Source organism: Parus major, chromosome 6 (assembly GCF_001522545.3).
Source record: "Parus major isolate Abel chromosome 6, Parus_major1.1, whole genome shotgun sequence".
In the NCBI taxonomy this organism is placed as follows: domain Eukaryota; kingdom Metazoa; phylum Chordata; class Aves; order Passeriformes; family Paridae; genus Parus; species Parus major.
The window spans coordinates 20,219,602-20,230,830 of NC_031775.1; the positions used below are offsets into that span (position 1 = coordinate 20,219,602).

At 57.0% G+C, this 11,229-nt stretch overlaps 1 protein-coding gene across 1 annotated transcript; it reads left to right on the forward strand.

Annotated features, from left to right (window-relative positions):
• The first annotated feature begins 6,128 nt into the window (after positions 1-6,128).
• Positions 6,129-10,351, forward strand: GOT1 (glutamic-oxaloacetic transaminase 1). The gene is made up of 9 exons (XM_015633889.2): positions 6,129-6,387; positions 6,687-6,868; positions 7,438-7,561; positions 7,733-7,845; positions 8,052-8,156; positions 8,657-8,807; positions 8,943-9,108; positions 9,237-9,379; positions 9,653-10,351. Exons 1-9 carry the CDS (start codon positions 6,273-6,275, stop codon positions 9,790-9,792), a joined length of 1,239 nt encoding a protein of 412 aa, XP_015489375.1. The 5' UTR covers positions 6,129-6,272; the 3' UTR covers positions 9,793-10,351.
• Positions 10,352-11,229: the final 878 nt, after the last annotated feature.

An 11,229-nucleotide genomic window follows, 5' to 3' on the forward strand; every position in this document is an offset into this window, starting at 1 on the left:
ATGCGGCAGCTCATGCAGTGAGGAGGTCAGTGCCTTTGTCTTGCTGCGGGGAGTTTATCTCTGCGGATCTTGCCTGCTTTCCTGGGTCAGGCTTTACCTCCGCTGTTATCAGCAAATGCAGGAACAGCCCGCTCCAGAGCCGAGCTGCATAGGAACCTCTCGACCCCCTTGCCGGGGGAGGCAGCACTTTCACATCTCTCCCACGCTAATGGGCACCCAGCAGGCCGGCGATGGCATGAGATGTGCCATGCCCTATGGTTGCTGTTCCTCCTTCACCGCTCTGCCAGCGCCATCGCCGGGCACGCCAGCGGTGTGGGATGCAGGCAGCAGTGAAGGAGGAGGCAGCAGAGCTGGCAGGGCCCTCTCTGGTCTCACCTTCCACTGGGCTCTTCACCACAAACACGGGACAAATCCCCAGTGGCAGCACTGATTCCCCCTTCTCTGCTGGCCTGCCCTGTCCCAGTGCACCCTCCCCTTCTCAGCAGCTCTGTCCGGACCCCTCCAGCTGTCTCCACAAACCCAAACCATTAGCATTTCCTGTTCAAACATTTCCAATAAATAAATGGAGACATCATGCCACAAGCCCGCAAGTGACCCAGAGGCGGGTCCAAGGCCGGGATGGACACGACCACCCAGCGCCCGACCCCCTGGCTGGGCGCCAGCCCTGCCTTTGTTTGAATTCCCGGGTGAGTAAGCGCTTGGCTGACGCCAGCTGAAACGCTGTAAGAAATTATTTTTGATATTAAATAAATTGTTTTCAGTAAATCTGCTCCTACACCAAGGCCCAGAAGCTACCCGCAGCACTGGGCTCCCTGCAAGAGAGCTGGACTCCCTTTTCTTGGCCTTGTCCTGGCTGTACTGGGGGACACACCCTGTGCAGAGGGGTCCAGCTGGGACCAGCTGTGCTGCAGTTGCCTCAGCCCCATAGGCACAGCTGCCCAGCAGCCTGAGTACACCATGGCAGAGCAGCTCCCTGCAACACGTCCGGTGTCTCTGTCCCAACACTTGAACCAGGCTCACTGATGAGCTGGCAGAGGCTCGGCCAGGAGGTTTGCTGCCTTTGGGAATGGCACCTCTCTCCCCGTGTCTGATGTCCCAAAACACATTTCCTCGGCTGTGCAGAAGTCCACGCCTTGACATAGAAATGCCTGTCCTTTTCCCCACTGGTCTTCCACACCCTTAGGAAACCACCCTCAATGCACCAGGGTACCAGGTGTCAGTGCCTGAGCAGGTCACAGTCCATGAGTCAGTCCCCTGACATCTGCCAGCAGGTGCTGATGCAAAAGGAAAAATGAAGGGAAGCTCCTGAATGCCTGTTGGAAGGAGTAGGCATAGAATAGGCAAGCATGGCCATAAGTGGTCCATAAGCCAGGCTAGGATTCCTGGGACTGCAGAACTAATGTGAAACTGAAATGCAGTGAAGCCACATTTTAAATGAGTTGTTTCATGGAGAAACAATACAATTTTTTCTGATTTTGATTTATTTCATTATAGAGCTTCTGCTTTGCTCAAGTGAATCTCCTGTTTCTCCTACCCACAGCAGATGAGAGAGGAGATGGGATGATGTGTCAGGGGGCAGAGGACTGCCACAGGCACAGTGCCCAGGCAAACAGCCTCTGAGCACCCAGGTGTTGTTCTGCAGCTCAGCAGAGCGGGAACTGATTTTTTTTTGTGCCAGTGGGTGAAAGCCCTGGCACTCCCTATCTGTGTGTGCAGTGGGGCTGGCAAGGCAGGAAGACAGGAGGTAGACACTGCAAGGTAGCATGGCCAGGAGCTCAGACTCAGGGCTGTGTGTGGGGTCTGGGCTGCTGTCAGCACCCTGGTGCAGCAGGAAGGCAGTGGCAGGGCCCCGTCCCACCCCTGACAGTGCCCCTAGCAGGACCTGCAACCCCAGCTGCCACCAGGGCCTGATGCCATCAGCACTCACAGGCGCTGACAGATGGACCCATGGACCCAGCAAGGGGCTGGCGGGGGCCGGAAACTCCTGATCCCTTTTTATCTGCCCCTCAGCCTGCTCTCTCATCTCCCTGTCATGCTCTGTCTCGTCTGGTATCTCACGCTCCTATTCCTGTGCCTTGCCGTCTGCTGGGGTCTGCCCAGCCTCACAGCACCCTGCAGCCAGGCACAGTGTGAGGTTCTGGACCACCCTTCCCTAGGACCTGCTGGGCATGGTCCCTGCAAGCAGCACCAGCTCTGAGCGAGGGAAGGACCACAGATGCCCCCATCCTGTGTCTGCATGCTGAGCATCAGCCTCAGCAGCAGGCAGGTGCCTGGGACAAAGCTCTGTGGCTGCTGTGCATTGCAGGTTGGAGTGGGAGGGAAGGATCAGCCCAACTCAGCATCATTTTATGCTCTGAGGTCAAGGAGCCTTGCTGCTGTCTTCCTCAAATGTACCACCTGTTCCTGGGCCAGGGTGCAGTTGGGTACCAGCTCAAAACTAATCACAAGCGTTTCATTTGGCTCCCATGACATCCCCAATCCCCTCTGCTACATTGCAAACCCACTATCCCAGCTGGGCAGGGTGGCAGTGGAGGGGTCAGGATCCACAGTTAATGTAGCTGCCCCTAAATGCATCGCCAGAGATCAGCTAATCTGATAATTACACCAACAAAAGCCATTTAGACAAACCATGACCTGACCTCCAGGGCTTGGAATGAAAACATTTTACCCTCCTCTGTCTGGATCCTGCACTGAGAAAACATCTGTATTTGGAGGATGTTGGGAAAACAGCCCCCACACGGCACCCGCTGGGGACAGCCTCAGCTCTGCTCAGTGCCCCACACTGTTTGCACTCAGCCTCAGACTGGGATGGGCAGGCCGCTAAACCCTTGCTGTGATGCCAAGATCGACAGTGTCCCAGTACTGGGCAGGGCATTCTGGAGAGGATGAGGCAGAGGCCAGAGGGCTGTGAGGGTGAATCTTGCTGGGAGTGAATAAGATGGGGTCAGTGAAGCTCACCCTCATAAAAGGGCTTTTTACCAAGACCACATGAGACTTGCTAGTGTGGGGTGGCCATCACCTGGTCCCCAGTGGTCCCTGTATCCCTGCAGCAGGCTGAGCTCTGCAGGAGCCATGCTGGCTGCTGAGCCCCCCTGCCTCTGGCTCCCAGGAGCAGCTGAGTGCGGGGGGCCCCGTCTGCATGCGGCACAGCCGTGCGTGCCCGGGGGCTCCTTCGCTCTGTGTAAGGTGTGCAAGCTTTCCCACTGAGTGGCAGGTCATTGCTGGCTGTCAGTCCAAGGCAGGAGATGAAGGGAGGGATGCCTCAGGGCTGGCTCCCATGTTCCTCCTGCTTTTACATACGTGTTGGTGGCACCCTTTGTGTAGGCTGAGGAGATGAAAGCTCAGGGCCAGAGGGATCTTGCTAACGCAAAGCCACCCAGCTCGGGGGCCCGACAGCCTGCTGCTTTGTCTCTTATTGTCTCATTCTTGCATCTCTTCCCAGCAGAGTCCCACTCCGTGCTGTCAAGGGCACGGGACACCGGCTGAGCCGGAGGCAGCAAGCGCACTGGCAGGTAACTCCTGCTGGGTCAGAGACCCCAGCCTCGCAGGCACAGGCAGCAGCACAGACAGTTTGCACCAGACTGGCAGCACTGGCTTCACACTGCCCAGGAGCTCCTGAGGAAGGGGGAGAAAACGGTGCTGATTTTGGGAAACTGCATTTTTTCCTGCAACGAGCACTGCTCAGCCTGCTCTGGCAGTCCCAGGCAGCAGCTTGGTGCAGCCAGCTTGGCAGGCAGCATCCCTGTGCCTTTGTGACTTCCCTGTTCTGCACTGGGAAAGCACTTGGCCATGTCCCCAAGTATCCCAGTGCTCTTTGGAAAGTGGTAGGATTAGAAACCAGTAAGTGCGGTGAGAGCCTGATAGTCTGGGGACTCCCTAGCACTACTGTCTGCTCCAGAAATAGGAGTCTCTAAGCAGCCTCTGTCTGTTTTTCCCATTGCAGCATTCCACTTGTGCAATGCTTTACTCTTGGTGAACAGAAAACATGACTCACCCTGCAGTGGGCTACCCCCAGATCCCTCTGATGCCCTTGTTTTCATCAGCCACTTCCTTACCCAGAACTGCATTATCTCTCATTTAGTAGAATCCACTGAATTTGAGAAACCCAAGAGTTCTTCATCCAGTTGGGATTAGAGATATGATTAGGGCTATAGTTAAGGGTAGGGTTAGGGTTAAGGTTTGGATGCCCTGACAGCAGCTTGGCCAGGTCAGGTGTTTACAGAGGTTCACAGCTATTGCAGAAAGCAGATCTGATGCTTTTTTTTGGGTTTCCGTGCAGCTTTTTCTCAAGGCCTGAATGAATTTTTGTCCAAGTTGGACTAAAAACACCACCAGGGCCAAAGCTTTGGTCTAGCACTGCTGTCTTGTTCATCTGCCTTTCCCATTATTTTTTTCTCTGAAGGCAGAAGTGCTGGCACACTGCTGTGCCGACAGACAGCTCTGCTGCTTCCCCACTCTCATGCTAAGCAGAAAGTGCACTGGGCAGTTCTTCCAGGTGTTGCCTGAAGCCAGGGAAGGCGAGGGCTGTGCCCCTGGGCTCCCTCCTGGGCAGCCAGGCTGTGGAGCCACCTTGGGCATGGGAGGGGGACAAGGAGCCAAACTGGTTTTCAGAGGGATCTTGGCTGGGTTAACAAAGGGAATGTATAACACCGGTTGTCTGCAAAAGCATTTGGGGATAGCATGGCCTTTCCCGTCCTGTACCCCCGTGTTTTATATCATGAAGGGAGGTGTGTGTGGTGTGTGGCAGGCTGTCGGGGCTGTTATTTGCGACGTCCTTCCCGTTTCCCCCAAAGCCTTTCCCAGATGTAGCAGGGTTGCGGGCAGATTCTCACAAACTTCAAAAGCCGCTCGAGATAGGTGGCAGGTTCCTAACGCAGCCGGCCACGCACCGGGAGGCACCGACCCCTCTCCCCGGGAAGGCGTGGGGATGTTCGAGCAGCCCCAGGCCGGGCCGGAGCCGTGGGTGCCGCTCCCCGCGGGGGCTGCGGGATGGGCAGCGGGATGGGCAGCGGGATGGGCAGGGGAATGGGCAGGGGGATGGGCAGTGGGATGGGCAGGGGGAGCAGCAGCATGGGCAGCGGGATGGGGCAGCGGGATGAGCAGGATGGGCAGCAGCATGGGCAGCGGGATGGGCAGCGGGATGAGCAGGATGGGCAGCGGGATGAGCAGCGGGATGGGCAGCGGGATCAGCGGGCCGGCTCTGCCCCCTGCCGGCACCGCCCGGCACCGCCGCGCCCAGGAGCGCCGGGGGTCCCCGCGGGGCTGGAGGGCGGCCCGCAAGAGCCACAGAGGGCCGGGGGCATCGTGGGAAGCGCTGTGCCTGCCCGAAGGGCGTGGAGTTTGGCAGCGAGGCGCTGCGAGGAAGACCCCATGGATCGGTGCCAGGTCCCGGGCTAACCAGTGTTAACCTCACAGGCGACCCTGGGGGTTTCCCCGGGGCTGGGAGGTTCTCGGGGGTCAGCCGACAGCTTCTGACCTGCAGGTGGTTGTGAATCAGGGAAGCGCCTTCGGAAACACCCACCGTCCTCACAGCGGTCCCCATCCCTCCCCCGCGTCACCGCAGCCCTGGGATCCCCCCGTCCCCCGGGCACCGCGCCCGGACCCGCCACACCTGGGCACGGCCCCCGACACCTCCCGCACCCACCGAGCCTTGCACCATCCTGCACCCCGGGCACAGCCCCCTGGGCACAGCACCCCGGGGCTGCGTTCACCCCGGCTTTGCGCTCCAGGGTTGATCTGCAGCCCCGGGTGCCCAATGGGGACTGTGCCGTGACCCCGAGCACCGCACCCCCGAGCACCGTGACCCGGAGCACCGTGATCCGGAGCACCGCACCCCCGAGCACCATGACCCCGAGCACTGCCGCAGCGCAGCGCTGCCTTGGGCACGGCATCCCCCGCAGCACCCCGTACCGCACGGGACATTGCACCGGGTGCCTCACCCCACCCCCGGAGGCGGCTCTGCACGCCGGGCCGCGACGGCGGGACCGGCCCCCCTCAGAGCGGAGCGGCGGTCTGGGGGCACGGCGCCCATGGGCGGTGCCTGCGTCCTGCGTCACCGGGCGCGCTCCTCGCCGCCATTGGCCGCCCGCGAGGCGCCCGGGGCAAGGCGGGACAGCCGTTGGCTGGAGGCGGGGGCGGGGCCGAGCGCGGAGCGCTGATTGGTCACGGCCAGCGGCGGCCCCCGCTCCGCCGGTGAAGGTGAGCGTCTCCTCCAGCTTCGCGCGCCGCCCGTACCGAACCGAACCGGAGCGGAGCGCAGTGGCTGCGCCACCATGGCCGCCTCCATCTTCGCCGCCGTCCCTGCCTCCCCGCCTGTCGCCGTCTTCAAGCTCACGGCGGATTTCCGGGAGGACAGCGACTCGCGGAAGGTCAACCTCGGCGTGGGCGGTGAGTCCGTGGCTTCGCCCCGCTCGGCGGGGCCGTTCCCCGCGGGCCGGGCCTGTCGGTGGCCTTGCGGCGGCTCCCGCACCTGCTGCCGTGGCCGGACGGCGGCGGCGGCGGGCCCCGAGCCCCAAAGGTCACCGGGCCGCGGCGACCGCCCGGCCGGACGCGGGGGGGTGGGCGGGCAGCGAGGTCCGGCGGGCGTCAAGGTCGTGGGGCAGCCCGGGGCCGGCCGGGCCGCCGTCCTCGGTGTCCCGGGCCAGCGTCCCCACGGTGCAGTAAGGACTGCTCTCCCTTTACCGCAGCCTACCGCACGGACGAGGGGCAGCCATGGGTCTTGCCGGTGGTGAAGAAAGTGGAGCAGATGATCGCCAGCGACAACAGCCTGAACCACGAGTATCTGCCCATCCTGGGCCTGCCCGAGTTCCGGGCCAACGCCTCCCGGATCGCCCTGGGTGATGACAGCCCTGCCATCAAGGAGAAACGGGTATGTGGTGGACGGGGAGCACCGGGGTCCCTGGGGTAGGTGCTGCTGGGTAGTCTACAGCAGACTGAGTAGAAGAGCACAAATGCCTAGAGGTCCAGCTTTTTAGCAGGATTTGGGGGTTTCTTGGACGTGGTCTTTCTTGATTGTAGCTTACTCGGTGAACCCATGCACTTGGAACTTTTTGTGCAAGTAGTTGTGGTTTTGGGGAAAAACTGAACGTGGCTTGTGATTGGACTGTGTGTTTTCCTTCACCTTTTAATAGTTTCCCCACAGGAAACCCAAGTCAGATAATATACCACCTTTCCTGAAATAAACTACTAGCTGAGAATCTGTTCCGTGCCAAAATATAGCAGGAATGGTTGGAGTCTATTTATAATGGTAGAAGTTGTCAGATGGGCCTGAGCACTGAAGACAGTTGAAGACCACGGGAAGGGGATGGCATTCTGACTGAGCTGACCCCAGGGGACATGTCTGGGACCTTATCTCACTCTTGCGAGCACCTGTGCTTTCTGTGCACTGATAGTGGTGCTGCCCTGGGTGGACAGTGCTGGCAAGTGTCCCTGTTGCAGGTCGGAGGCGTTCAGTCCCTGGGCGGGACGGGCGCGCTGCGGATCGGTGCGGAGTTCCTGAGGCGCTGGTACAATGGCAACAACAACACGGCCACCCCAGTCTACGTCTCTGCTCCGTCCTGGGGTGAGTGCTGCTCTCAGGGAGCCCTGGGGGCCAGCGAGTGAGGGAGGCACAGCCCCGCTCCCAGCAGGGGCCTGGGCACTTCTCGAGTGTGTAATGGGAGATGCTGGGGCTGGACAAGGCAGTTTGCTGGAGGTAGGGTGTACTTTTCTGATTAGTTATTTCTTTCCTCAGAGAACCACAATTCTGTATTTATGGATGCTGGCTTCAAAGATATTAGAACCTACCACTATTGGGATGCTGCCAAGAGGGGTCTGGATCTCCAGGGGCTGCTGAATGATATGGAGGTGAGTAAAACTGTCATGGGATGGGCTACGCTTGGTGCTGTACTTTCAGTATCTGCAGCTGTCTAGGCTCTGGTGTGCTGTGCTGGGAAGTGGATTCACTGCAAAAGAGGCTGTTGTTGCCCAGAGTAGCTCCAGGCCTCTCCCTGTGCTGCGGGTGCCTAGTCTCATCCATGTGTGTATGTGACCAAGATTTGTTCTCTCCTCAGCAAGCCCCGGAGTTCTCCATTTTCATCCTCCATGCCTGTGCACACAACCCAACAGGCACAGACCCTACGCCTGAGCAGTGGAAGCAGATTGCTGCTGTCATGAAGGTATGGGCTGCTGCTGGGCATTGGGCTTTGGGGGAATGGCATGAGATGTGGCAGAAGCTGAAAGAGTCCAACAAGGCAGATGTTGAAGGGAGAGGTGGACAACATAATGTTGGTTGTCTGTGCTCAGAGGAGACATGTGTTGTAGTTCTTTTTGTGCCTCCAAGTTCTTGTTTTCACATTCTGTGGAATGGGCTGTACTGAGGTTTCTCCTGCTGGAAAGATTATCCACAGGCAGGTGTTGGATAGTAGCATATGGAGTGATGCACTTCTTTTGTCCTCAAATGCAGTTTTGTCCTGCAGTGACTTTTATTGACCACTTTAGTCTTTCTATTCTTTTACCCCAGTAGAAAGAAAGTATTTCAGTCTGGTGCTGCTGGACCATGTTTCCTTTGAATTCACACAGAAACTCAATGGTCGTTTTTCCCTCCTACGGGTACTGTGGGGGGTAAAAGAGAGATTGTGGGGAGGGGGTTTCCCTCTAACACTGTTCCTCCTTGCAGCGCCGGAGCCTGTTTCCATTCTTCGACTCTGCGTACCAAGGGTTTGCCTCTGGCAGCCTGGACAAGGATGCCTGGGCTGTGCGATTCTTTGTCTCCGAGGGCTTTGAGCTCTTCTGTGCACAGTCGTTTTCCAAGAACTTTGGGCTCTACAGTGAGTGTCTGGCAGTAAGCTGGCCCAATAGCATCATACCCAGACAGATGGGGCTGGCATGCTGAGGGATGGGGAATTCTCTGCTTTGCCACGACGTGTGGAACCGATGGCTCACATCTCTTGGCTTGTCCACAGATGAACGGGTAGGGAACCTGACCGTGGTGGGGAAGGATGCAGACAATGTGCAGCGTGTGCTATCCCAGATGGAGAAGATTGTGCGCACCACTTGGTCCAACCCTCCCTCCCAGGGAGCGCGCATTGTGGCAACTACGCTTTCTTCCCCGCAGCTCTTTGATGAGTGGTACGTGTTGCCAGGGCCAGTGGGAGAGGGTGAGGAAGGGAAGCTGTCTCTTTGAGAGTCAGGCTTGGCCCGATGGCTTCAAACCAAATGCGTGCCCATCCTCATGCTCTGCTTCCCGCCTGCTGCAGGAAGGGCAACGTGAAGACAATGGCAGATCGGGTCTTGCTGATGCGGTCAGAGCTCCGGTCTCGGCTGGAGGCCCTTGGGACTCCAGGCACCTGGAACCACATCACAGAGCAGATTGGCATGTTCAGCTTCACAGGGCTGAACCGTAAGTATCAAGTGGTCCGTAGAAGGGAGGATTGGGTGGGGACAGTTTTGGTGTGGGTGAACAGGGCTGAAGCAGTCCAAGCAGGAATCTCTCTGTCTCACTGAAGTTTTTGCATCTGTGGCTGGGGAGGGATGAAACATCACACAGTATTTTAGTGGCCGGTGCTTGAACTCTTCTGCTTGTTGTGAAAGATTCAAGTATCCCTGCCTAGTTCTTTGGGCTTTTCTGAGCTGTGGGTCACTGCTCTGACCTGCTGTCCAATTGTTTCCCCAGCTAAGCAGGTGGAGTACCTGGTCAAGGAAAAACACATCTACCTGATGGCTAGTGGGCGCATCAACATGTGTGGTCTAACTACCAAGAACCTGGACTACGTGGCCAAGTCCATCCATGAAGCTGTCACAAAAATCCAATGAAGCATATGAACAACCAAACTTACATAAAGTCACCAAAGCTATAGTGTGTAGTCCATGTCTATCTCTGCTCATGGCTTGCCTTTTCCCACACCTCTTGGGGTTTAATAAAGATGGGAGCAGTAGCTCAATCAGGGATAATCACCCTCTGACATTTTTAAAGTGACTTGCAATGTGGTAAGCCAGTGCCCCCAGGAGGTCGGGCAGCATGAGCCACCTTGGCTCTTGTTTCACAACAGCAACCTGGTCTCCAGGCCCTTAGAGCTGCATCTTTATCACGTCAGAATCAACTCCATGTAACTGATCATTTTGATCATGGCAAAGTCTGGTTCCAGTGCAATGCACTGTGGGATAACAGCACTGTGGTTGAGATCTCACATGGCTTGTGAACTAATGTCACTCAGTAGTATTTTGGAGAGGGATAAAGCTGTTGTTAGCTTCCTCTCTCCACCCGTCCCACCCCTTCCCAATTTCTGAGCCTTATACGAGCAAATATTTGTAATTGTGATAATTGCTTCTTTGTGTTGCTGACATGAAATTAAACCTTTGTCTCTGTATGCTACCCCTGCCTTTTGTGATTACGTGTCTTCAGACCATATGGACCTCTCCCCAGGCTGAGGTTAAAGCCTCAACATCCTGGTTTGTCCACTTACTCAGTTTGTTTCAAGGCTGTCCCTTTCTCTCAGGTGTGTTGCATCTCTGACAATCACAGCCACTACTAAAGGAGGGCTCTTACTGGGAGAGTATTGTTGAGAGCTCCCTGCGACTACATGAAGCCAACCAGTTCCTCCTGTATTCATCTTGTGTTCTTTCCGCTCTGTGCTGCCCAGCTCTTCCTGCCTGCCTGTCTGTCTGTGGTTGCTTTCTGGATGGTCAAGTGTTTCCAGCCATTTGGCTCAGGGCTCCTGGCCTGCCCCTTGGATGTCAAAAAGGAGATCTCTTCTGTTCATCCTTTTCAGCAGGCCTCGGTGAACCACCATCTACTCCCACTGGCTCTAGCAGGGCCTGCCAGCAAGAGCCTGTGTTTCTGGCACTGAAAAAGCTAGGACCATCTGTTTCTGCTCTTTGCAGTCATTGCAAATCTATTTGTGAGCTGACAGAGCAGCCTCCTGACAGGATCTTGTGAAGAAAGGGGACAGCTCCTTTCCTTGTGTCAAGTAGCAGTAGTCACTGTTACCCCGATGGGTTTGCTTGTGCTGCAGCTTAGAAAAGGCAAAAATGGTGCCTTATTGCTTTGTTGTGTTTGCACAGAGTGCCTGGGGTCTCTTTGTTCTTTTTTGGGTTAGTATTTATGTCATACAAGAGAGTCAGCCAGAAGCAGCCTTTCCTCCTCTCTGCAGCTGGGGATCTTTTTCTCCTCTTGGTGTCTATTCACAACAGGGATGGTGGGGAAGTGGTTAAAAGGTGACTCCTAGGGGTGATCTCAGGAGGAGTTAAGGA

What these genes read in the sequence shown, in the direction of transcription:
- GOT1 (XM_015633889.2), top strand. Translation starts at nt 6,273, where the DNA reads ATGGCCGCCTCCATCTTCGCCGCCGTCCCTGCCTCCCCGCCTGTCGCC. An exon ending in CTGCCATCAAGGAGAAACGG is followed by an intron (nt 6,869 to 7,437) that starts GTATGTGGTGGA and finishes TCCCTGTTGCAG; the next exon opens with GTCGGAGGCGTTCAGTCCCT. An exon ending in AGATTGCTGCTGTCATGAAG is followed by an intron (nt 8,157 to 8,656) that starts GTATGGGCTGCT and finishes TCCTCCTTGCAG; the next exon opens with CGCCGGAGCCTGTTTCCATT.